The 24,532-nt window shown below is 37.8% G+C and overlaps 1 protein-coding gene and 1 pseudogene across 2 annotated transcripts; both read left to right on the forward strand.

Annotated features, from left to right (window-relative positions):
• Window positions 1–930: 930 nt before the first annotated feature.
• On the forward strand, window positions 931–5,380 carry LOC149260654 (disease resistance protein Roq1-like). Of its 2 annotated transcripts, XR_016258309.1 has the most exons (5): window positions 931–1,823; window positions 1,937–3,026; window positions 3,133–3,396; window positions 3,509–4,595; window positions 5,118–5,380. XR_016258309.1 is itself a non-coding variant. In XM_089420930.1 (4 exons), exons 1-4 carry the CDS (start codon window positions 1,222–1,224, stop codon window positions 4,478–4,480), a joined length of 2,928 nt encoding a protein of 975 aa, XP_089277056.1. In that variant the 5' UTR covers window positions 931–1,221; the 3' UTR covers window positions 4,481–5,380. The 2 variants fall into 2 exon arrangements, 1 of the variants encoding a protein (XP_089277056.1); XM_089420930.1 differs by having other exon boundaries at window positions 3,509–5,380.
• LOC149260655 (transcription factor MYC1-like) lies at window positions 4,622–8,605 on the forward strand (annotated as a pseudogene).
• Window positions 8,606–24,532: the final 15,927 nt, after the last annotated feature.

Consider the following 24,532-nt stretch of genomic DNA (forward strand, 5'->3'; position numbering starts at 1 on the left):
TTGGAAATTCATACCTTTATTACACCATGTGATGTTTGTAGATTGACAACTATGTCTAGACCTTTTAGATTCACTGACAACTCCTCTCACTACCTTCCTCTGCTATGTGACTAGTTCCTAACTAAAGCATTAGTGTCAAGTGTCTTAATATGACACATAATGTTTGATTTAATTATGTTAATTTACGAGTCTTCTTCTTACTTTTCAAATTATTGTTTAAACCCATTAAAACATATAAAGGATTTTTTGCATTCAATTGTGAGAGCCATTAAACATATGATATGTTGTTCATACAAAGAATATTGCTAGATTAGCTCTGAGGTATGAGTTTCCAATAACAAAAATGCTCACTTGTAACAACACAAGCTCAATTAATATTTGAAAGAGATATAATGGCTTAGTTTGGTTTGGATCATAAATGGCAACATAGAGACAAAGATGATGGGTTAACATGTGCAGGCCATAGGCCATTTGTGGTGCAATATTTAGCCAAACTTATGCTACTTTGTTGTGTTGTCTTCTTTGTTCCTCAATGGGTAAGTTAGTGGGAATTAAAAGATTAGTGAAACTTATGTATAGTTTGTGTGTTATAGCCAATGCTTTTGATATCAAAAATTTCATTCCTTGTATAAGGAAATTGGAGGGCAAATCAAGAAAATCACAAAAATTGATGCATTTAGGTGGAGACTATCAATGAACAAATTGATAAGAGGAAGCAAAATGAGTGGGGAAAATGACAATGATTTTGTGGACATGATTAATTGGGTTAAACTTTTTTCTAAAATATTTTGATAATTATGGCATCTAACAATGTGAACCGTCCATGTCAAAGTGTTTTGCGTGAAGGACGGGACAACCAAAAGTCTGGCCGCAATAGAAAGAAACGAATGGGATTCGATTACCACTTGCTAAGAAAAGTCTGGACGGAGGAGGCGTAAAGACATATCCGTAGGGAGATCAAAGCATCTCTGCCAACTGTAAAATGCATGCAGTGACACAACTTCATACTTTCACCGTTCACATTAGGGCATTATTTCCTACCAGATAAATTCTGTAACCCACCAGATTTCGGTGCTGTTTTGTTTTCAATCCATTTGCTAATTACTCTTGAGGTCTTCACAGTTGGTAGGTACTCTGCACTCTCTGAGATCATTCACACAAAAATATTGAAGTGAAGCGCGCTTTCTCTGCAAAACTTCTTCGATCTGCTTCTTTGTTCCAATGGCGCACGTTAGCTTGACCCCAGCTCGTGACGCTACATCCTCCGCATCCTCCTCCACACCCCACTCACATGACAATACCAACAGCTATGTCTATCAGGTTTTCGTCAATCACCGCGGACCTGATGTAAAGAAAGGTCTCGCCAGCCATATCTATTATCGCCTAAAAGCCCTTGGAGTAGCAGCATTTTTGGACCAGCAAGAATTGCAACAAGGAGAGAACATGACTCCTCAAATCGAAGGGGCTATTCGAACAGCTTCGGTCCATCTCGCCATATTATCTCCAACATATGCCGAATCAAGCTGGTGCCTCAACGAACTCGTATTGATGTTGGCGTCGGGCGCTACGATTATCCCGATTTTCTATCATGTCAGCCCTGGGGAACTTCGGCGGACGCAGGCCAGAGATGGAGTGTATGCTCGACTCCTGAGCATTCTCCAGTGTATCTTTCTATGTGCGAGGGACGAAAGTGCAGGGTATGCTCGAGCCCTGCGGATGCTTGCAAAGAAGCCACGGCATGACTCCAACACTATTAACAGATGGAAGGATGCCCTTTTCTCTGTCGCAGAAATAAGCGGTTTTGAGCTCAACGCGTGTAACGGGTAAGGGGGCCTCTTATTCTTAGTTTTTTATTTGCTGGATTAACAGCTATATCATACTTTCATGTTGTAGCCATTTCTTACTAGTCATTTTATTGTGAATTAATATTATTCAGTGCCGACGAGGGGCAGCTCGTGGAGGAGGTCGTCCAAAAAGTTTTGCAAGAGGTTCGCAGGCCCCCTCTGGATGTAGCTAAATATCCAACTGGCCTGGGCAAAAATGTAAAAGGCTTGGATGATGTCATTGCAGCCGCGAAGGGGGAACCTCGCATTGTGGCAATTGTGGGTCTTGGCGGCATCGGAAAAACGACTGTCGCCAAAGAAATTTTCAACCGTGAAAAGGAAAAATTCAATCGATCTTGTTTTTTATTTGATATCAGTTCCAAATCTTTAGATTCCCTGCAGAGTAGCCTTCTTGAGGATTTGGGTGTACCAAATGTACAAATAAAGAATGTTGATGAAGGCAAATCCAAGATCAAAATGCATCTATCATCTTCTCACCAGACCCTTGTGGTTTTAGATGATGTGGATCATATTGATCAGCTGGATGCATTACTTTTTCCTGTTAAAGATGTCATTCATCCAAAGAGTTTGCTTTTAGTTACGTCTCGCAATAAAGACGTGCTTACAAGCTCAGGGATAATAGAGTCATCCATTTACACCATGAAAGGCCTTAATCGAAAGCACTCGCAAGAGCTCTTTTGCTTGCACGCTTTCGGTCAGCCCCATCCTGTAGTAGGATTTGTGAAAGTGGTTCAAAAGTTTTTGGAGGTATGCAACGGATTGCCATTATCTCTTAAAGTACTTGGGGCGCTTCTTCGTGGAAAAGATGATTTAGAGTACTGGACTGAACAGTTGCACAAGACTTCCAAAATACTTCCGAGTGATATACAGAGAACACTTCAGATTAGTTATGATGCTCTGGATGAAGAGGAGAAGCAGATATTCTTAGACATCGCCTGTCTCTTCATAGGGGAAGATAAGGATACTGCCATAAGAGTATGGAAAGAATCCGGCTGGTCGGGATGGCTGGGTTTTTGGAAGCTGGAAAACAGGTGCTTGGTGGAGGTGGACTGGAAAAACTGCCTGAGAATGCACGACCACATTAGAGATCTTGGCAGATATCTGGCAAAGGATTCAAAATATCCGCGTCGGCTTTGGCGACTGACGGACGAAGATCTTTATAATGTGTCTGAACAGTCTTCTGTGAGTATTTTGAAGCTTTCGGCCGACTTTTTAAATAACGTTGTGTTATCCGAATTCTGAAGTTTTAAATTCGTAAAACCCTCCAATATTTTCAATCTTGTTTCAGGTGCGTGGAATTAGCATGGTTAATGGAAATGTCCCTGATCAAAACTTTTCTGGCATTTGCAACCTAAGTGACTTGCGGATCCTTAGGGCTGAAGGTTCATTTGTTGAACGCGTATTCAGCAGTGGAGAGCTACCGAATCGAATGTATCTCCACTGGGAAAACTGTCCGAGCTCCTCGTTACCTTTCTCGCTTCCAATAAAGAATTTAAGAGTGTTACATATAGAGGGGATAAAATTGAAAACACTGTGGCAACATGAATCTCAGGTAGTTTTGTTGATTTATTTACCCGTCTCTTTACCTTTTTCTTCAATTTGTAAAAGGTTGTTTGAGCTTAAGAATTCCATACTGTCAAACCAACTGTATGTAAATATTGCAGGCACCTTTGCAGTTGAGGAAATCGTATATTGATAGTCCTCTTTCAGAGGTTCCAGAGTCCATTGGGAAGCTGAAGCACCTAGAAGAATTTGTCCTGTCCAATAGTGATCATGAAAGTTTGCCAAAGGAATTTTGTAATATGCATTCCTTGAAACATGTCAGGTTCAACCATTGTTATAAAATGAAGTTGGTGCCAGAGTCAATTGGGAACCTGACGGGCCTCCAAAGCCTTCATCTGGGCGCGTGCTCCAGTCTGCAGATGCTCCCGGACTCGGTTGGGAACCTGACGGGCATTGAAACGCTTAACCTGAATTTCTGCTCCACTCTGAAGACGCTCCCGGACTCGGTTGGGAACCTGAAGGGCCTCCAAACCCTTGACCTGGGCGGGTGCTCCAGTCTGCAGATGCTCCCGGACTCGGTTGGGAACCTGACGGGCCTTCAAAGCCTTATACTGTATGACTGCTCCAGTCTGCAGATGCTCCCGGACTCGGTTGGGAACCTGACGGGCCTCCAAAGCCTTCACCTGGGCTTGTGCTCCAGTCTGCAGATGCTCCCGGACTCGGTTGGCAACCTGACGGGCCTCCAAAGCCTTCACCTGGGCGAGTGCTCCAGTCTGCAGATGCTCCCGGACTCGGTTGGGAACCTGACGGGCATTGAAACGCTTAACCTAAGTTTCTGCTCTACTTTGAAGACGCTCCCGGACTCGGTTGGGAACCTGACGGGACTCCAAAACCTTAACCTGTACGGGTGCTCCAGTCTGCAGATGCTCCCGGACTCGATTGGGAACCTGACGGCCCTCAAATGTCTTTTCTTGAGGGGGTGTTCCAAATTACAGAAGTTGCCCAATGTGGAGCATTTGAGCTCGTTGGAGGAACTTGATGTGTCTGGATGTTTGGAACTGCAATGGAGTGAGGGAGTAGTCGAGCAGCTGCGCCAACGACTGGGAGAAGGCTTCGTGGAAAGATACTCTTGAGGAAGAGAAAGCGAAGAAAGCATGGAGCATACCCCGACGAAGAAGCGAATTGTGAGGAAGTAGCAAGCGAAGAAAGCATGGAAGGATACCCTGAGGAGGAAGCAAGCGAAGAAAGGTAGTAAAATATGAAAGCACTTCATAATGAGAATATGGGTAAGTGGCCAAATTGCTCACTGCAGGTTGCATAGAGCTTTAAAGGCATGTAATAAGAAGCCCATGTAGGCAAGATTTGTTTTGTTAATTAGGTGTGTAAAATAGTGAGACATATTTACGTAATGTCCCTAATCTCCTTCAGTGGCGTCTGATTTGTTTCATAGTTTTATCCTCTTCCTTCCTTAGGACATAAGACGTGTTATGGAAATATATTACAGGCTAAATATGTATTATTAACGTCTTCTCTTGAGGAGGTGTTCCAAATTACAGAGGTTGCCCAGTGTGGAGCATTTGAGCTCTTTGGAGTTATTTGATGTGTATGGATGTTCGAAACTGCAATGGAGTGAGGGAGTAGTCGAGCAGCTGCGCCAATGACTGGGAGAAGGCTTCGTGGAAGGGAGAGAAGACTCTGAGGAAGAGAAGGCTTCGTGGAAGGATAGTCTGAGGAAGAAGCGAATTCTGAGGAAGTAGCAAGCGAAGAAAGCATGGAAGGATACCGTGAGGAAGTAGCAAGCGAAGAAAGGTAGTAAAATATGAAAACACTTCATAATTAGAATATGGGTAAGTGGCCACAGTCGTAAAATAGTGAGACATATTTACGTCATGTCCCTAATCTCCTTCAATGGCGTCTGATTTGTTTCATTGTATTATCCTCTTCTTTAGGACATAAGACGTTAATATGTATTACTAACGTTACATTATATTGATATTTTAAACTGAAGGAATATTGATGCTTTTTTAGCAGAACTTTGATCTCATTGCACACAAACTATTTGTGTTTGCGTTTTCAAGCCATTTTTAAAATGTGTACAACTTTGTTTCTGGAAATTAAAGCTGATTTAGAATTTTTTGCATGGAAATTAAAGCTGATTAAGAACCATTTTTGCATTGTCGAGAATAATTTAAATAAAAAATCAAAATGTCTCTTGCAACACATATTACATTAAATAGCATTCTGAGTTATTTCTCTTGCAATACATTACTTTAAATAGAAATATTTTAAGTTAAATATTAACATTCTGAGTTAGGTCTCTTGCCATACATTATTTTAAAGAGAAATATTATGAGTTAGGATAGTAATATTTGAAAAAAAAAAAATAATGAGAATATTTTTTAAATGTATTTTAAAATGTTGTTAAGTATTTCAACTTTAGATTCATTTCTAATTGATTTATATGTTTAATAATATGAATCTATTGTTGAATTGAGGCTTCTGTGATCCATATCAAGTTCAGGACAAATGAACTACACTAGTTGGTTCGAAATGCCTCAACAAATGAAATATCATGTGATTTACTCCGAAAAATCTCTCATAAATATGAATATAATTGATTTATATGTTTAATAATATATATTATAAAGTAAAATATTTTTCATAATATAATTTTTAAATATTATAAAATTTAAATTATATTTGAAAAAAAATTATTATGTATTTTAAATTTGCATTAATAATGTTAATATGTATTTTTTTGTGAGATTGTACCAGCAAATTAAAAACACTTATTTTCGTTGTCCTCCCTTCAATAATAATTTGACACATGGATGCTAGCCCATGAGTATGATGACTGAAAAATTTGTCGGTTTATGTTTCAATGCGAGATACTATACATGCACCCTGACTGTTGCAGCAAGGCTACAACATGGCCTGCTCAAAGCCATTGAATGCTAGAAACCATTATTGGAAATATCTCTAGAAACAACCCTCTGAGTACAAATTCCCCCCCTTCCGGCTCATGCTTGCACTTACAAAGGATCGATTTTCTAAAGCAACGGGTTCTTCTTCTTCTTAACAACAGTAACAACAAAAGGGTGTGCCCATTTCACATGCTTTGCACTTACGTTATAAGAGGCTTACGAGACCTGTTAACAATGGTTGAAATAGAAGAGTCCCATGGCCTAAAAAAATAAATTGAGACTTCTCAAGCCCCGTGCGACAAGAAGACAAGGACAACGAGGAAGAAGAGGAGGATAATATATCTTTGGCTACTTTGCGAGCCTCACCCACTACGCATACTTGGATATGGGCGAGCATTACAAGATGGGCACCGACCTTGTCATGACAAAGGACTCTCTCTACTTGTTCTATTGGGGTTTAGGGGGTTGCATATGAACTGGGTCAAGTTTAGTTTGGTGAGAGGTGGATTAATTTATGATGGGTATAACTCCCACTTCCTCACCCTTAAACCCTAGTTGTCATATTATTCCTTGGATGTTATGCCATGTTGTGTAGGAAAGGGAGATGAGGTTGTGTGTGTGATGTTGGTTGTTATACATTCTTGTATGACATTTGTCGTGAATGAACCACCATATTTGAAAACCTTCAACCCAGGCTCTTAATTCACCCATTTATTTGTTGAAGAGTTGTTCTTTGCTTGCATAATCAGAGGATTGGCTACTAATTAATGCTTTTCTTGTTATATAGGGTGAAAGCAAGTGTGCTCTTATATATGGTCAAATTAATGAACCACTTGGTGCTCGTGCACATGTTGGGTTTACAAGATTGACAGCTGCAGAGCATTTTTGAGATGTTGAAGGCTAGGATGTGTTGCTCTTCATTGACAACATTTTCCATTTTACACAAGTATGATTGACATTGTGTCTGATATAATGTTTCTCTTTTTTAGTCATTTGGGGAATTTAGTTTTTAAAAAATTGTCACAAACTTTTACGGTCTTGTTATGTCATTAAAGAACTATTGTATTTAAATATCACCATCACAAACTGATAGGTTTACAAAGGGTTAGCTATGTCCTAATGAATTTGACATCAACATAACAAGAAATTGTTTTCATCTTATTTTGTTTAACAGGAAAACTCTCAAGTGTCTGCTTTGTCGAGACATATTCCTTCAGTTGTAGAGAACATTTCGCTGGCCTCCACTACATTATTATATGTGACAAGCAAGCAAAAGGCATCTGTGTTATATGTGAGAAGCAAACTAAAAGCATTTGTGTTATCTGTGACAAGCAAACAAAAATCATTTGTGTTCAATGAAAAAAATTCTTTAGTGTTTAAAAATGACAAATCATTTTTGCATACTCAAACTCATGAGATTGAAGCCCTTGAAGTGCCCACCATCCATATTACAAAAACAGTAAACGGTGCAGAACCACAAACCCGCACATTGGGTTTTAAAGGTAATGAAAAGAACTTGATAAAGCCAACAACAAAAGAGGATATCATTAGTTTACCATATAATCCACCTGATCCAATTGCTCTAGGAGGCTTGCACTCTAACATTGATTTAGAGATGTTTGATGTAGAACCCTTTGCCTTAATTAAAGATTCAATGTTTGTTGTGGTCAAGAGAAAGCAACAAAAACGTGGGAGAAAGCATGCAAATGGTCGTGAAGAGCCTATGAATCACATCGAGGCTGAGCGACAAAGGCATGAGAAATCGAACCAAAAATTTTATGAGCTTCCTACCATGGTTTGTAATGTGTCAAAATTGGACAAAGCTTCTCTACTCCGTGATGTCGTTGCTTATATCAAAGCACTTTGTTCCAAACAACAAGATTTGGAGTCCGAGAGGGTTAAATTGTAGGTTTAAATTGACACCATAAAGAAGGAATTATTGATGAATTCTTTGAAGTTGGTAGGTAAAGAAACAACATATCTTTCATGCATTGACCTTAAAGGTTTTAACGAGGGGAAATTCCTTGGCTTGAATTTAGAAGTTCACATTGTTGACTGAGAGGTGATAATAAGAATTCAATGTACTAAACATAATCATCCTATTGCAAGATTGATCACAACACTGGAAGAACTTGATTTGGAAGTCCTCCATGCAAGTATTTCTACTGTGAAGGATTCGTTAATTATCCATTCATTCTTAAAATGACCATAGGTTTGTACATAGAAGGCCACCTTCATTATTCCGTGCTTTGTAAGAAAGTAACTGAATCTTTGAATTTAGTAGTGGAATATCACTGCAATATTGAGAATTTCCCTTTGCATGCTTCATTGTGAATTGTGTTTTCGGACAGGAAATGGTGATGATGTCCTCCAACACCATTTTCACAATGAAAACACCATTTTGTAACATAATTCAAGATTTTTTTATAGAAGTAAAGGGAAAGGGTTGTGCACAATATCATAGCTTAATGTTGCTTATCCACTAAAGCAACTTGTTATAACATGTATTTTATTCTTAAAGTGACAGATTATGATGCAAAGAGCATTGTGGTGGTCTTTCCAAAAAACAAAGTTGACTTCAAAAGGGTTATTATGAAATAATCCCCTCATCTTTATCATGTGAAAAACAACTCCATAAGACCACAATGTTTTGTCAAGGTGGTTTTGCAAAGGAAACATTGCGAACACAATTCAAAAGCTAAAATGTCTTTTCTGTGGACTATTCATTTTCAAAGAAGGTATTTGAAAGTTTCTTGACTTTGTAGAGATTGGTGATTTCAATATAATTCTTGGACAAACATGGTGGTAGTTTTTTGTTTTTTATAAATACTTTTATTTTCTTTGGTCACAAATTAGTAAATGTTTAACACGAATATGCAATCATCAAATTTGTTTTTTTTTTTTTTATTTATCCATATCCTTGTGATAAATTAACCAAGATTCCCTTTAGTTCATAAATCTTCTTAATGCAAAGAAATCACAATCTATTCTTGACTGTGTGCAGGTAATGAACTACTCAACTGTTATTTTAGAATTTGCACTGGTCTAAACATGATGCTAGTATTTTTTCCTATCTTTTCCCATTATCTAAATATAAAATTAGGTTTAGTCTAAGGCATTTCAGGGAATGTTATCCTTTGCAAGGATATAAAGTATTCAATTTTGTAACTTGTTTTAATCAATGAATAGTATTGGTTTATAGCTCAGTGTGATTGTAGTATATATTATAGCTAAGGAAATTTGTTCACGTTTTTAATGTTCTGGTCGGTCTCCATGAAATTGGATTTCAAAGAAGTTGGAAGTAAGCTAAAACCTAACTCTGTTTTGTAAAAATGTTTTTGAATATTTATCATAGTATCCTTTGAGTTTTTCTTCTTTTCCCATCTTTAAATTGTTACCAGATGACTCTTCTTGTTGTAACTATTCAACAGAAACAGAATGTGAATGACTCCATGATAGGAGAAACTCTATCAAGATGTTTCTTTATCATAAATGTTAATCAAGGGAAATGTTGTGCCTATTGTATCAACACATATTTTCAGAATTTAAATTCTTGAATACTAGGTTCTTGGATTCAGATGGTACTAATGTTGAGATTTCAACGAGGTTATAAACAGAATCGATAACTTGGAAAGTTGGGATTTATGCAACTACTTTCAAATTGTGCTATGAAATTAGTCTCTTCAACTAGATTATTAATAGTAAATACTCCCTGGGGATGTTTATTTAGAATAATACTGCTTTTTAATGAATACAATACTGAGAATTATTGACATGCACTATAACTATCAAAATGAAAGACTAGCCTCTCATTTAATAAGACTTGAGTGATTCCATGTGATATTGGGTCATTGTGATATTTTCTTGGCAGAAACTTCTAAGTAATTCCGATTTCATGGTCACAGGATGTTGTGGATTTTACCTTTTAAATGACCAACTAAGCACATCTACTTGTTTAATGACCCATCCAAGATAAAACAATTTTACCCATCCAGAAGTAGATTTCAGGGTGCATGTCCCTACATGGACTTGTTAGTATTTTTTTTCTTTCTCCGTATCCTTATGGGATTGAGAAAAATGCATGTGTATATGATCTCTCCATCTCCTTATGGACTCGAGAAAAATGCATGTAAGCATTAGCATTCATTGTTTTCCTTAAAAATATAGTAAACTATTCAATTAAATCAAATACGAGCATGTAGTGGTTGACTTACCATTCAAAAAATTCAAAGTGCATTAAAATTCAAATGTGATAGAGAAAGAGTCAGATTTGGAAGTGAACAATCAAATTTGAAGTGGCTGTAGCACTAAAAAAGGCTTAAAATTAGAGAAGTAGAGTTGGAGCTTCTACATCTATGAGGAGGATTTTCGAAGATGAAACTTTTCAAGTGCAAAATCATGGGAACGAATCTTTGGCAATCTTGAGAAAAGCAGGCCCAAGAGATGAATCAAATGATGATATGGCCATTTTTCAACATTTTATGTCTCACTGAAATGACCTTCTCCCAACAGATAATCTCAGCACAAAATTTTGAGACATTTTTTCCTCCCACAAAGGTCTTTCCTCCTCCTCCTCCTGCAAATCATATCTCATCCAACACACCAACATATTAAAACTAGATCCTACCAGTGCCCATTAACCTCCTCTTGCTCCCATAGGTATGAAGATTTCCTTTACCTCAAAAGGGATTATCACAACGATTGGAGTTACAACAACATCAACCTTTACTTTTAGTATACTACTTTTTTGTTTTTGTTAGAAATGTGTCCATGCCTTGCACAGTTCCAATAACGAGATAGATGTCAAGCCCCTTGAAAATTAATCTTGCCTTGCACAGTTCCAATAATGAGATAGATGCTAGTGTTGGAAAATAAAAGATATTATGTTATGGTTTGATTCTCCTTTCTTGATAATTACTTGTAAGAGTGTTGGTTTCTTTTACATTTTATTATCTTAGCTTTCATCAAGCAATTTTACATATATGAAGATCACAAAACAAGAGACACAAGATATAGGTACATTCCAGGGAAAAACCACCCTCGAGGGGAAAATCCAGTCAAGATAATTCTTATTTTCAATAGTAATCTTTGAGACTCGTCACCTTAGACCAAGACCAAACTTTCCCTCCACACCATGTCATCCTTCCAGATCTTCGACCCCTTCCAACAACTTCAACTAGGCAACAATGTCCAGCAACATGTTGCTTCTAGCAGCATCAAAACCTTAGGAAATTTCGATCTCCCAACCCAAACCACGAAACAGAGAGAGAGACCCCAAATGCTCAATTTTCTTCTTCTCTAGAGATTCCCCCAAACTCACACTTCTTTCATCCTCCTAACAATAAACTTTGCACTTCTCCAGCTCTTCTAGGGATATCAAACTTCCTTGAGAGTGAGTGCTCCAAATGAACTTGACCTCCTTCAATATATAGGCTTCTTGTGGGTTGAATGGGGGTCTTCAGGCCAACATGATGTGGAGGACACATAATTCATATTTGACTTGTTATACAACCTTTTTACATGATCCAAAAGCCCAAGAAGGGTCTCTTCAAATATATAACGACTCTATAAACTCAATATTAATCCTAGGATTCCACAATGGGGACTTTGAATAATATATTGATGACCCAAGCATGAAACTTATGCTTTAATAAGTCATTGTGACAATAATAACAATTCTTCTCTTTATTTTTTTTACAAGTGCATTACATAATGACTCAAGTAAATTATTGAAGAATGAACATAGTTACATTTTCTAACACTCCCTCTTAACTAGGGAGATATTCATAATGTACATATACAATGGAAGATCTCAAAATATATGAAAACATGAAGAAATTTTAGGCAACACAATGCCATGGACTAGATTCCTAACCAGGGAAATCTATCTAACCAATCACTCAACAATTTAGGCACCGCAATGCCATGGACTAGATTCTTGACCAAGGCAATCTATCCAACTGGTCACTCAATAATTTAGGCACCACAATGCCATGGACTAGATTCCTGACCAGGCAATCTATCCAAGTGGGACTAAGGTGGACTCAAGATTTTATCCCCTCTAGGTACCATCAGACTTACTTGCTAACCACCAACCTAAACATACATGTGTGTATCCAAAACAGAGCTCAATAAACAACACCACCTTTTCAATTCTAGGATTTCAGACATCAACACATAGTGCCGGCCAGATGTCTCCCCAGGAAATGCTTCACTCACAAAGCCTCAATAAATCTCTTCCATTTCCTTATCATCAATACAATCACTAATATCTACCAAACCCAACAGGTTTCTTAGATATTTGAACTTCTTATTAGGAAGAGCCATTGTCAGTATGTCTACTACCCGTTCATCTGTCAGAACATACTCTAACTTAACGATCCCATCTTGCACCAAGTTCCTAATAAAGTGGAACTTATTACATATATGTTTCATCCTTGAATGAAACATGAGATCTCCAGACATCTTGATACAACTTTGATTGTCACAATTAATCACAGTAGAACCCAAACACTTCTCAAACAAATCTGTCAGAAGCTTCCTTAATGAGACAAGCTCTTTTCCTACTTCACATGAAACCACATATGTTGCCTTGGCACTACTCAATGAAACAGGATATTGCTTCCTACTCATCCATGAGATCATAGTAGCTCCCAGACTAAAGCATCCTTCAGTAGTGCTTCGTCCATCGATCTCACTGCCACCCCAATCAGAGTTTGTGAAGCCAATTAAATTGACTTCCTTACTATCATACTTTAGGCAGTGATGTATGGTGCCATGAAGATACCTCAATATATATTTGGCAGCTATCCAGTTATCATGACGAGGCTCCAACTAAAACTGATGAAGAATGTTCACTGCAAAACATATATCTAGCCTATTATTTACCAGATTCATTAGGGAACCCACCAACTGCCGATATGAGGTAGGATCCACGAGACTAGAGTTGGAACTCCTCAGTTTCTCAAGGTTGGTGATCATAGGAGTAATCATCAGCTTGGAGCCCATCATCGCAATTTTCTGTAATAACTTGATGATGTACTTTCCTTGCCCCAAGTATATCTCCCCAGGTTTCATCCATACTTCTAGACCTAGGTAGTTGTGCATCAACCCTAGATCCTTCATCTCAAATTCAGCGATCAACATCTTCTTGCATTCTTATATTCTTTTCTCTTCACTAGTGATGAATAGATCATCCACATATAGTAGAATAATGATAGGCTCATTATTTACGACTTTGATGTATAGATTTAGATCAACAGTAGTCTTCACGAACCCAATTTTGAGAAGATATGCATCCATTCTTTCATATCATGCCCTTGGTGCTTGCTTCAAGCCATATAGGGCCTTTTTGAGTTTGTAAACATGAGATTCCCATTTTTTCACTTCAAAACATTTAGGTTGTTCGATGTACACTTCCTCATCAATGGTCCCATTTAGAAATGAGGTCTTAACATCCATTTGACGGATATTCCACCCCATTGTAGCAACCAATGAAACCAACAATCTAATGGTAGTGTACCTTGTTGTAGGTGCAAAGGTTTCTTCATAATCAATTCCTTCCTTTTGAGAGAAACCCCTTGCTACGAACCTTGCTTTGTATTTGTCTATACTTCCATCAACAACATGTTTGATCTTATAGATCCATTTCGTTGTGACAATCGATTTGTCACTAGGTCTAGGAACGATTTCCCAAACACCATTCTTCATGATGGATTGATATTCTTGTTGCATAGTTTTCTTCCAAACCTCTTCATGTTCAAATTCCTTGAATGTAGATGCCTCAGCTTCAATAAGTTTTATCATATATGCAGCATAACTAGAATATATTTTTGGTTTCTTACTTTCCCTGGAGGACCCTTTAGCAGCTTCATGTCCTCCATCATATTCTAATATAGCTTTCAACCAATTTGGCCTCTTCCTTGTGGTTGGGATAACCACTGATTGAATAGGCTCACTTGGTCCTTCTTCTTCAACATTAGAAGGCTCTTCATGATGAATTTCATCTTCTTCAAATATGGGAACTTCTTCATCATCAGAATCAATAGGAATGTCCTTTGATTTCTTGTAGGCTTGATTCTCATCAAATATGACATCCTTGCTTACTTCAATTTGTCTTCCTACCTTTATATAAATTCTGTATGATTTTGAGGAAATATTATAACCAACGAATATTCCCTTGATGCTTGTCGATTCCAACTTCTTTCGCTTGTCTTTCGAAACATGAATATATGCTAGACTTACAAATATGTGGAGATGATCCACACTCAGTTTCTTTCCTGTGAATACTTCTTCGGGTGTAGTATTATAAAGACTCTTATGAGGACTTATATTTTGAACATCCACAACAGTAATTGTTGGCTCACCCCATAAGAACTTTGGTTGATCTTGATCAAGGAACATAGTTCGAATGCCTTCTTCAATTGACTTATTCTTCCTTTCAGCCAATCCATTTTGTTCGGGATATTAGGGAATAATGAGCTCCCTCGTAATACCTACATCCTTACAATATGCAATCAACTCTTTAGAGGTGTATTCCCCACCATTGTCAGATCTCAAAGTTTTTATCTTTTTTGTGATTAGGGTTTCCACCTCAACCTTGAACTCCTTGAACTTATCAAATACTTCATCTTTAGTTTTGAGTAGATATAGCCATGTCTTCCTTGAATGGTCATCAATGAATGTTACATAGTAGATATCACCTCCAAGTGACTTGTCAAACATGGGCCCGTATACATCAAAATGGATGAGATCTAATATTTATTTAGATCTAGATTCACTATGATGAAATGGCTTTCTAATATGGTTCCCCAAAGAGCATCCCTTGCACACACCTTTATGATCTAACTTCATATCAGGAATACCATGAACCAGTCGACTAAGAGTAGGGATGACCCTATAATGGAGATGACCATATCTTCGATGCCATAGTTCAATGGGACTTATTTCCATATGAACCAAATCTTGAGGAGATGGAGTGATAACCCTGTAAAGACTTCCTTCTCGAACTCCAATAACCCTAGCTTTGTCAATACTAGAGTTATTTCCCAAAACCAATACTTTTCCATCAACAAAAGAAATCCTTTCCCATTTATCTTCTAAACAAGAAATGGAAAGTAAATTCTTTTTCAAACCTGGAACATAGAGAATGTTGTTAAGATGCAACTTCGATCCATTATCCATCTTCAATGATGTATATCCTAGGCCTCTAACAGCATATCTTTTTCTGTCACCCAATTCCACTGCATGAGAGGATGACTCCTTTGATAGAGTGTGTAGTTGCTTGCCTTCACCAGTCGTATGTCTCGATGCTCCATTATCAATGATCCATGCATTGTCATCAGTAAGAGAACTTGTAAGGGAAACCAAGAATCCTTGACTCTTGACCTTTTTGAATAAGTAATAGATGATGTTCTTGATCTATATTCTAGCAACGTTGTAACCCAATATTAGGTAGTTCACCATAGAGGGAAAATCCATGCCAACAAAGTGATATTCGACTTCTCTTGACCTTAGCTTCGATACCATGTGGGAAAATCAAAGATATTATGTTAGGGTTTGATTCTCCCTTCTTGATAATTACTTTGGAGAGTGTTGGCTTCTTCTACTTCTTTATTATCTCATCTTTCATCAAGAAATTATACATATATTAAGATCACAAAATAAGAGGCATAAGATATAGGCACATGCCAGGGAAATGCCCCCATCGAGGGGAAAACCCAGTCAAGATAATTATTCCTTTTTGTTAGAAAATTATATATTACAAAGAAATGGAACACATAAAATATTGCAGAAATATAAACACATAAACAAGAGAGACACAAATATACATGGTTCACCCAGTTTGGGCTACGTCCAAGGAGAAACAGCCAATCCTTCCTTTTATATTATCCAGCAAACTAAAGAGATACAACCTACAACATATCTGCTATAATTCCCTCTTCGCTGTCAACCTCCTCTCTCTTCCTCACTCAGAATACAGATCTACATAAACGCAATACAATTCCCTCATATATAGCAAGGGGTTGCCTTATAGGGAAAAAAAAAACCCTAAATTAAACATAACTTTTACTGTCATATTTCTGCCTAATGAACGACCCATATTGACTATGAAATTACAACATTTTACAAGGCAATTTTACATCTATTCTTAGCTTCGGGGGCACTACCCTTGATCCCCCCGCTAGGGGGGGGCTCCCAAAAGGTCGTAGCCGCCCCCCCTGGACCCCCCCTGCAGCGAATATTTTACGGGCGACTTTCGAACTGGGGTCCAATGCGGCGATACCTTTGAATATAGAAGATAATCAGGCTCCACACCCAACACTTTCAATAGTAGTCTTTGAGAATATTCACCCTAGACTAATAAAAAACTTTCCCTCCACACCATATCAGCCTTCCATATCTTCGAACCCTTCCAGAAACTTCGACTAGGCAGCAACTTCCAGTAACATGCATCTTCTGGCAGTAGCAAAACCTTAGGAGACTTCAATCTCCCAACCCAGACCACGAAATAGAGAGAGAGAGAGAGAGAGAGAGAGACCAAAGCTCCATTTTCTTCTTCTCTAGAGATTCCCCCAAACTCACACTTCTTTCGTCCTCCCAACAACAAAATTCACACTTCTTCAACTCTTCTAGGGATATTGAACTTCCTTGAGAGTGAGTGCTCCAAACGACTTTGACCTCCTTCAATATATAGGATTCTTGTGGTTCGAATGGGGGTCTTTAGGCCGACTTGATCTTCCTCAAGCTGACATGATGTGGAGGACCCATAATTCATATTTGACTTGGTAGAAAACCCTTTTACATGATCTGAAAGCCGAAGAAGGGTCTCTTCAAATATAAAATGACTCTATAAACTCCTAGGAGTCCACAATGGGGACTTTGACTAATATAATGATGAACCAAGAATGAAACCCATGCTATAATAAGTTAGTGTGACAATAATAATAAAAAAATTCTTTATTCTTTTGACAAGTACATTACATAATGACTCAAGTACATTATTGAAGACCGAATATAGTTACATTTTCTAATAGTCAAGCCCCTTAGAAATTGATCATCTAATAATTCAGAGGATTCTATGCTTAATGCAAATAATAAGAAATTAAGTGGTCATGAGATGGAGATGTGGAATTACTTGAAAGCAATTGAGGGGTTTTGAGTGATAGAACCCCTTATTCAATACTCCCAAAATATATCAGTGTGTCTTTTGTATCATGCCTCTGGATTAACAAAGAGTCCTCTAAAATTCACCCTCTTCCTCTCTTTTCTACAAGATTACCTTCTTAATCCCTATATAATAGATATGATTCAAATCAACACTTCTCTAATCAAGGCTTGGACTTTCATTTGGAATAATCACCACAATCACCATCAAAATTTCTAAACCCTAAAGTAATTTAGGTATGAGAAGCACATGGGAACTGACCACTTTTAAAAAATGCATATGCTAGAAATGTGATTTGGTTTGAGGATTGAGATTAGAAGTGAGATTTATTTTGATGTCTTGCATTTATTTTCCTCAAGATTTCTTGGCTGTCCACTACCATGCATTTAATGAATAGATAGTTTCTTTTTGTTTTGCATGAGAGGTAGGAGAGCCTATCAATCCTTAGTTGATTGTTTTTTAGAAAACGAGGCCCAGAGCTACGTGCTTGTGACTGTGAACATAGCCTTTCAAGAATGTGTTATGCACCTTCTCAAAATGGGTTATTCAGTGATGAACTAATTAAATATATATATTTTTAGGTCCATGTGGATTTTTTACCTTTGTTTTACTGTAGGGGAAACATATTTAACTATTCCTAGCATAACATATCAGTCTTGATGTTTAGATAGAACATTCCTATGAGTCAGTATGGGATACCTACTAAAGAAGATATGTGACACAATTCAAAAGTTTCTTTTTTATCACAATGTTGTAATTTCACATTGATCACATGAAGTGATTATTCTTTGAATATGTTTTTATTAAGGTATATGGAGAGACCCCCAAGTCAACTGAATCACCTCGTACATCTGTGCCTGAAGTATCATACCTCATTTGGGGTCATTAGATCAATACAAAGGACTTGGTAGTGCAGAAACTGTAGATTTCTTAAGAATAGCCCATCCTTGTGATTCATGCAATCTACAACACATCTATATAGAAGGGCTAACACACCAGGTAAAGTTATTTTGATACATCAACAATGTCTCTATCAAAAGATTTTATATTCTATCTTTTTTGCTATAATTTCAATGTACATTGCAATTTTGATGATGCAACATAGTCTTATGATTTTGGAAGTCCCCTTATTGTTCATGTAGCTAAAGAAGTTAACTTTCTTCTTTGTAATCCCTAGTAGGAAAAATGGGCAGTCAATCACTGGGAAAGCTTAATTTTTGTTTCACTAAAGATGTTACTATCTGTGATGGAGCTCAATTAGCTCCAAGTGATCCTGATTTATGGAGGAATGAAATTAAATACAAATTAAAACCAAAACATAGAGATACAATGAAACAAAACTTCAATTAATAAATAACAACTACTAAAAACTATTTACATACATAAGAGAAACAAACTAGCTCGAGTGATGGTAGCTTATCTCTGAGAAGAGATGTGATGACTACATGCCTTCTTAACTATGTTACAATTATCATTAAGAAATAATGGAAAATCCTAAACATCCAAAAGCCTAACCCTAGGAGATGAAGTGCCAAAATTTTGTGGGCCTTGTTGGTGTTAGTTGGTACATCAACTTTCTGGGGTTGTAACTTTAGCATACAATTTCCATTCGGCACATATGATACCTTGTTAGAAATATATATTTGAGAACAAAAACTTTTAGCAAAACCCCCTACCATAGGCTACAAATCTGTTTTTTTCCAAAATTGAATCGTTTAGGGCCTCAAAATAGATCGATAATTTTAGGACTCAAAAACTGCCAAAAATAGTAAATTCTACTAGAAGTTTGGAAACTAAAAGGAAATAGTATTGGGGGTACAAGTGGAATAGACAAGTGCCCACCAATATCCACCCGGATCAGTACTCCTCCCTTAGGTAGCAATGTTCCCCATTACGTTCAGTGCCTCCATGAGATAGGAAAACTTTTGCTGAACTTAGTCTATGGTGAGCCACTTGCCTTAGTGCATGAGTTGGATCCTCTATTGACGAGTGTTCTTAATTTGTGTTTCCATGATCTGATCAATCATGGCCTATTTAATGCAATCTAGATTAATCTTTGTTAGTGTGAGCTGCTCAACAATGTCTGATGTGTCCAACAATGGTGGGAAGTACAAATGAAGGTAATCCACATTGAACACTGGGTCCGGGCCAAGGAATGGGGGAATGTTGAGATCGAAAGCATTGTCATACACATCCCGGTGAAGGTGTAAGGCCCATATCGGAGTGGTCAAATTTATTGATGGGCTCTGGTAAGGCATTCCTTCTACAAATGCAACCAAACTTTTTCACCCACTTGAAACTTATGTGGCATCCGATGTTGATCATGATGTTGTTTGTACTTGGAATTGGATTTATCTAGGATATCATGAACCTGCTGACATATGTGTTGGATGTGTTCAATAAACTTGGTGGCTTTATTAGCTTTAGACTAAACATGTGTAGATTATTCCTATGTAGTTGCAAGAGTTATTGCAACATCAATAGGACACAATGGTTGACATTCCATGCCCACTTGAAAGGGGTTGTGGCTATTCGAGCTATGGAGAGCTTTGTTATAGATGTGTTGCACATAGGGAAGACTCTCATCCATTGTTTGTGGATTCTTGGCATTGTACATCATAGTATATGCACTATCATCCTATTGAAAACCTTTATCTAGCCATCATTCTGAGGATGGAATGCAGTTGACTTGGTGAGATTAGTTTCCAACAACGACCATAGGCTTGACCAGAATGCACTCAGGAACCTGCTATCCTGATATGATATAATGTTCCATGGAATCCCAAAATGTACCCACACTCATTCAAAGAAGAGTTTGGTAGTGTTTTTTGTTGTGATTCTCTTCGTGCAAGCCATCAATATAGCCATATTATAAAATCTATCAAGGACCACAAATAAACAATCATTACCATGCTTAGTAGAAGGAAGGCCAAACATATAGTCCATGGAGATGGATTCCCACATTTGGATAGGAGTAGGTAGAGTAGTGTAAAAACCTTTATTCTTAATGGTTGGCTTGGAAATGACATAGGAAGTGCAGGATCTGATATATTTTCCAACATATACTCGAAGTTTTAGCCAATAAAAATACTTTTGCAGTATTGCCATGGTTTTCTACAAAACAAAGTGTTCTACAACCCAACTGTAGTGTGTCTCTCAAATCAGATTGGCATGCTCGCTTTAAGGAACAAAAAGGTGCCCTAGGTAGCATAACAATGCATCCTGGAGGTGGAAGTCTGGTAATTGCTTGCCATCCATCAATATCTACTAGGTGGTGTGAAAATTTCAAGTATGAAAATATATTACAACAACTAGAATTAATTCTTTTATATGTTAATTAATTTAGCAGTTTATTGCTACAGAAAAAACAAATTAATCACACTGCAATCTTGACAAATAAAAACTATGGAAAATAATATCGCTAGAAACTGAGAAATATTCTAGAACACACACGTAAAAATTGACACAATTAATTTGGACAAATGTCCCCAGAAAAACCTAACTTGGGAAAATTGGTGCAACAACTGAGGGTTTTTATTATTATGCAACAGTGAAATAATATGAGTACAATCTGGATGCTGAAAACTGGCAATCCTGTATAGAAAACATTGACAAGAAATATCTTAGGGAAATTACCCCCACTTTGAGCAATCCCGACACTTGAATGCCTCTAAAAATCTAGTCGTCCAAATAGGCCTACACAAGCTCTACATCACTCTAGAGCTGCCTGCCACACGTGCCGCTTGAATCGACTACTAATCTAGTTTCCCTTCCTACTGCTAACTGGGAAAATTCTTCTATGTCACTCTAGAACCCCTTCATGGCCTCTAGAAATGAAAACATCTTCTTCCTTTAGAAAATCGAACTGCCCTTTGAAGCTTCTATGCTGCCTCCTGGAGAAATTTCAGCCTCTCTATAAAGTACTTATCAGATATGGAAAAATCTTCCTTTGACTTCATTGTCCTTACCCCTCTCTGTATTTTCTTCCTTTCTGAAGCTTGAACTCTTTCAAAAAATGTTGGCTCTCTGAAAAATTTAACTCTCCAAGGAAATCAATATTTGTTGGTATGTTCTCCATCTACCCATCTACTTCTTCTTATAATCTTCTGTTGGACCTCCAACGGGAAAGATTAAATCTCAATCGATGTCTAAGATCATATCAAAGTCAATCCGTGTGAGTTTATAGATGATTCACATCTTATCTCAATTAATACTAATTAATTAACTAGATTTCCTAAGTTTAGACTCAGGAAATATTAAAAAATAGGTTAATAATCTACTTAAGACACTTCTAGGTGGAATTTCCAGAAATAATTTTTGGGTTATGGATAACTCCTATGTTTTAACCTCTCCACAAAATTTCGGGACTAGAATACATATAATGCTACAAAAAATAGCATTCCCTCTTAGTGTGGAAGGTGTTCTAGTGCTGCACCACTGCTATAACAACCTATCTCTGTATCACCCTCTGTCACGCTAATTATGTCTGACCACTATGAATGAATGCTACTGGGAACCAACCACTGCGCAAACCTGATGTTGTGTTTGTGCTACTGCTGACACTTCTATACTGGTACCAACTCTGCATCTGCACTACAACTCCCTCTCATATGTTGTTTTTGCAACTACAACTAAGAAGCATCTTAAATACTAAATCAATTGTGTTTTCTACTTTTGTCTCTTGAGTCTTGACTGCTACTAGCCACTACACTTTCCACTTAATAATCTATGTTGCTACCAAATCTGCACTGCTACCAACTTTGCACTACTACCAACACTGCACTATGCTCCTTAGCACCTGACTGCTACTAGTCTGCAATTGTCACTCCAGAACTGACTCTATCTACTGACGCCGATCCATCCTTCTAATGAATATTATGGGCCACCGTAGAAAGGTAATGATCCAAGAGGAGGACACCTCAATGGATCCTACCCAAACCTTTACAACTCTGGGACTATAACTCCATATCGCCCTACCTCTCTCTTAGAGGTATGACTACAAACACATCAAAATATTCCTCCATCTTGGTGGGAAACGTTTCTATCTCTGTGGATGTTGTCGCATGGTCCTGCAGCTCCTGCTTTTCCTTCTTCCTAAGAGGACATTAGGTATTATAATGGCCAAACTTTCCACACTTGAAGCAATTGACCTTAGATAGGTTCTTATTCTTCTTCTTTCCCCCCTATCCTTGATTGGGACCCTTCGGTGCTAGGGTCACATTATCCTTTTCCTTCTCACCCTTCATGCCCTTGTTGCTTCTACCACTGATGGTATTGCTCAACAGAGCATGCCTTAACTCTTCCTGTTGTAAGTCAGACCACATCGTGTCCCATCTAGGTAATGTGTCTCTACCCAAGATACTTTGGACAAACACCTGCCACTCCTCTGAGACATTGCTCAATGCCAATTGTACAAGCTCTGTTGGTTGAGGTGCCTCCCCAATGAGTACAAGATAATATTGGACCTCTTGAATTCTGGTGAGGAAAGGATCTATGCCTTCACACTTTTTCATCTTGATGCTTCTCAACTTCTCCTGCAGGAACATTTTTCACTGTTTAGAAGAACTTTGATATAGTTGGTCGAGAGCATCCCACATTTTCTTGGCAGTATTATTTCCATATACATGCGAGACTATACGGTCCCAAACTCCATCCAGGATCAACCGCTTCGCCTTCCTGTACTCCTTCAGCCGATATGCATCTTGGGATATTGCTACCACATTTTCCACATAGGCTTTTAGGCTATGTTCATCTAATAGGAAGGACATCCTAGCATTCTAGATGACAAAGTTGGAGGCTCCCTCCAACCTATCCTGATCTCTAAGCCCAAATGTGGCCATATCTAAATATAGTCGAAAATCTCCCTCTTTCCCTTTACTCATCTACTGAATCTGCTACTTGCACTTCATTTTGGAGTGAGAAAAAAAATGGTCACAGCTCCTGCCAATCTGCAACTAAAAAAATCATATCTCTAAAAATCAAGATCCCCTGAGAGAAATTTTCCCTCTGTGTTTGCCTTTCTCTTCCACCTGACGTTGATTTTGCTTAGCATCCAAGCATGTAATCTTCTCAATGAAAATTTGAGCTACAACTGCCCTTCTACTTGTTGGAATCACTCAAATTGGTAAGTTGAATTTTTCTCCTCACCCACACTGAAAAATCAAACTTGCTCAAGAAACTCACACTACCTTTTTGAGGCTTTGCGCTTCCCTTAGAAATTCATCCTACTTCTCCCTCTAAACAATGAATTTTTTCCTTTGCTTTTGAGCTTCCCCATTTGATCAATCACGTTCTGATACCATGTGAAAATTTCAAGTTCAAAATTCTATTGCAACAAATGGAATTAATTCTTCTAATTGTTAATTAATTTATCAGTTTATTGCTATGGAAACAATGAATTAATCACACTGAAATATTCACAAATAAACTCTACGAAAATAATAGCATTAGAAAACTGAGAAATATTCTAGCACACACACCTAAAAATTGACACAATTATTTGTGGACAAATGTCCCCAGAAAAACCCAACGTGGGAAAACCGGTGCAACAGTTGAGGGTTTTTATTATTATGCAACAGTGAAATAATTTAAGTACAATCTAGATATCGAAAAATAGCAATCTTGTAGAGAAAATACTGAAAAGAAATATATGAGGGAAATTACCCTCACTCTGAGCAGTCTCGACACTTGACTGCCTCTAAAAAGCTAGACGTCCAACTAGGCCTGCACAGACTCTACCTCACTTTGTAGCTTCCTTCCACACATGTTGTCTGAATCGACTTCCAATCTATCCATCTTGCTTACTGCCAACTAGGAAAATGATTCTTTGGCAATCTGGAACCCCTTCCTAGCCTCTTGAAATGAAATGTATTTTTCCTTCAGCAAATAAAACTTCCCTTTGAAGCTTTTGTACTACCTCTGTGCAACCTCCTAGAGAAAATTCGACCTCTATGCAAGTACTCACTAGATCTGGAAAAATGTTCCTCCAGCATCATTTACCATGCCCCTCTCTGTCTATGCTCCCTTATGAAGCTCAAACTCTTTCAACAATTCTTGGCTCTCTAGAAAATCGAACTCTCCAAGGAAATCGATCT

This window comes from Pinus tabuliformis, chromosome 6, assembly GCF_031772625.1.
Source record: "Pinus tabuliformis cultivar Carrire ecotype Pingquan chromosome 6, CPIR1, whole genome shotgun sequence".
NCBI classification, from domain to species: Eukaryota; Viridiplantae; Streptophyta; class Pinopsida; order Pinales; family Pinaceae; genus Pinus; species Pinus tabuliformis.

Coding starts and splice junctions, on each gene's coding strand:
- LOC149260654 (XM_089420930.1), top strand. CDS start 1,222: ATGGCGCACGTTAGCTTGACCCCAGCTCGTGACGCTACATCCTCCGCA. Junction 1,824..1,936: donor GAGCTCAACGCGTGTAACGG/GTAAGGGGGCCT, acceptor AATATTATTCAG/TGCCGACGAGGGGCAGCTCG. Junction 3,397..3,508: donor TGTGGCAACATGAATCTCAG/GTAGTTTTGTTG, acceptor TAAATATTGCAG/GCACCTTTGCAGTTGAGGAA.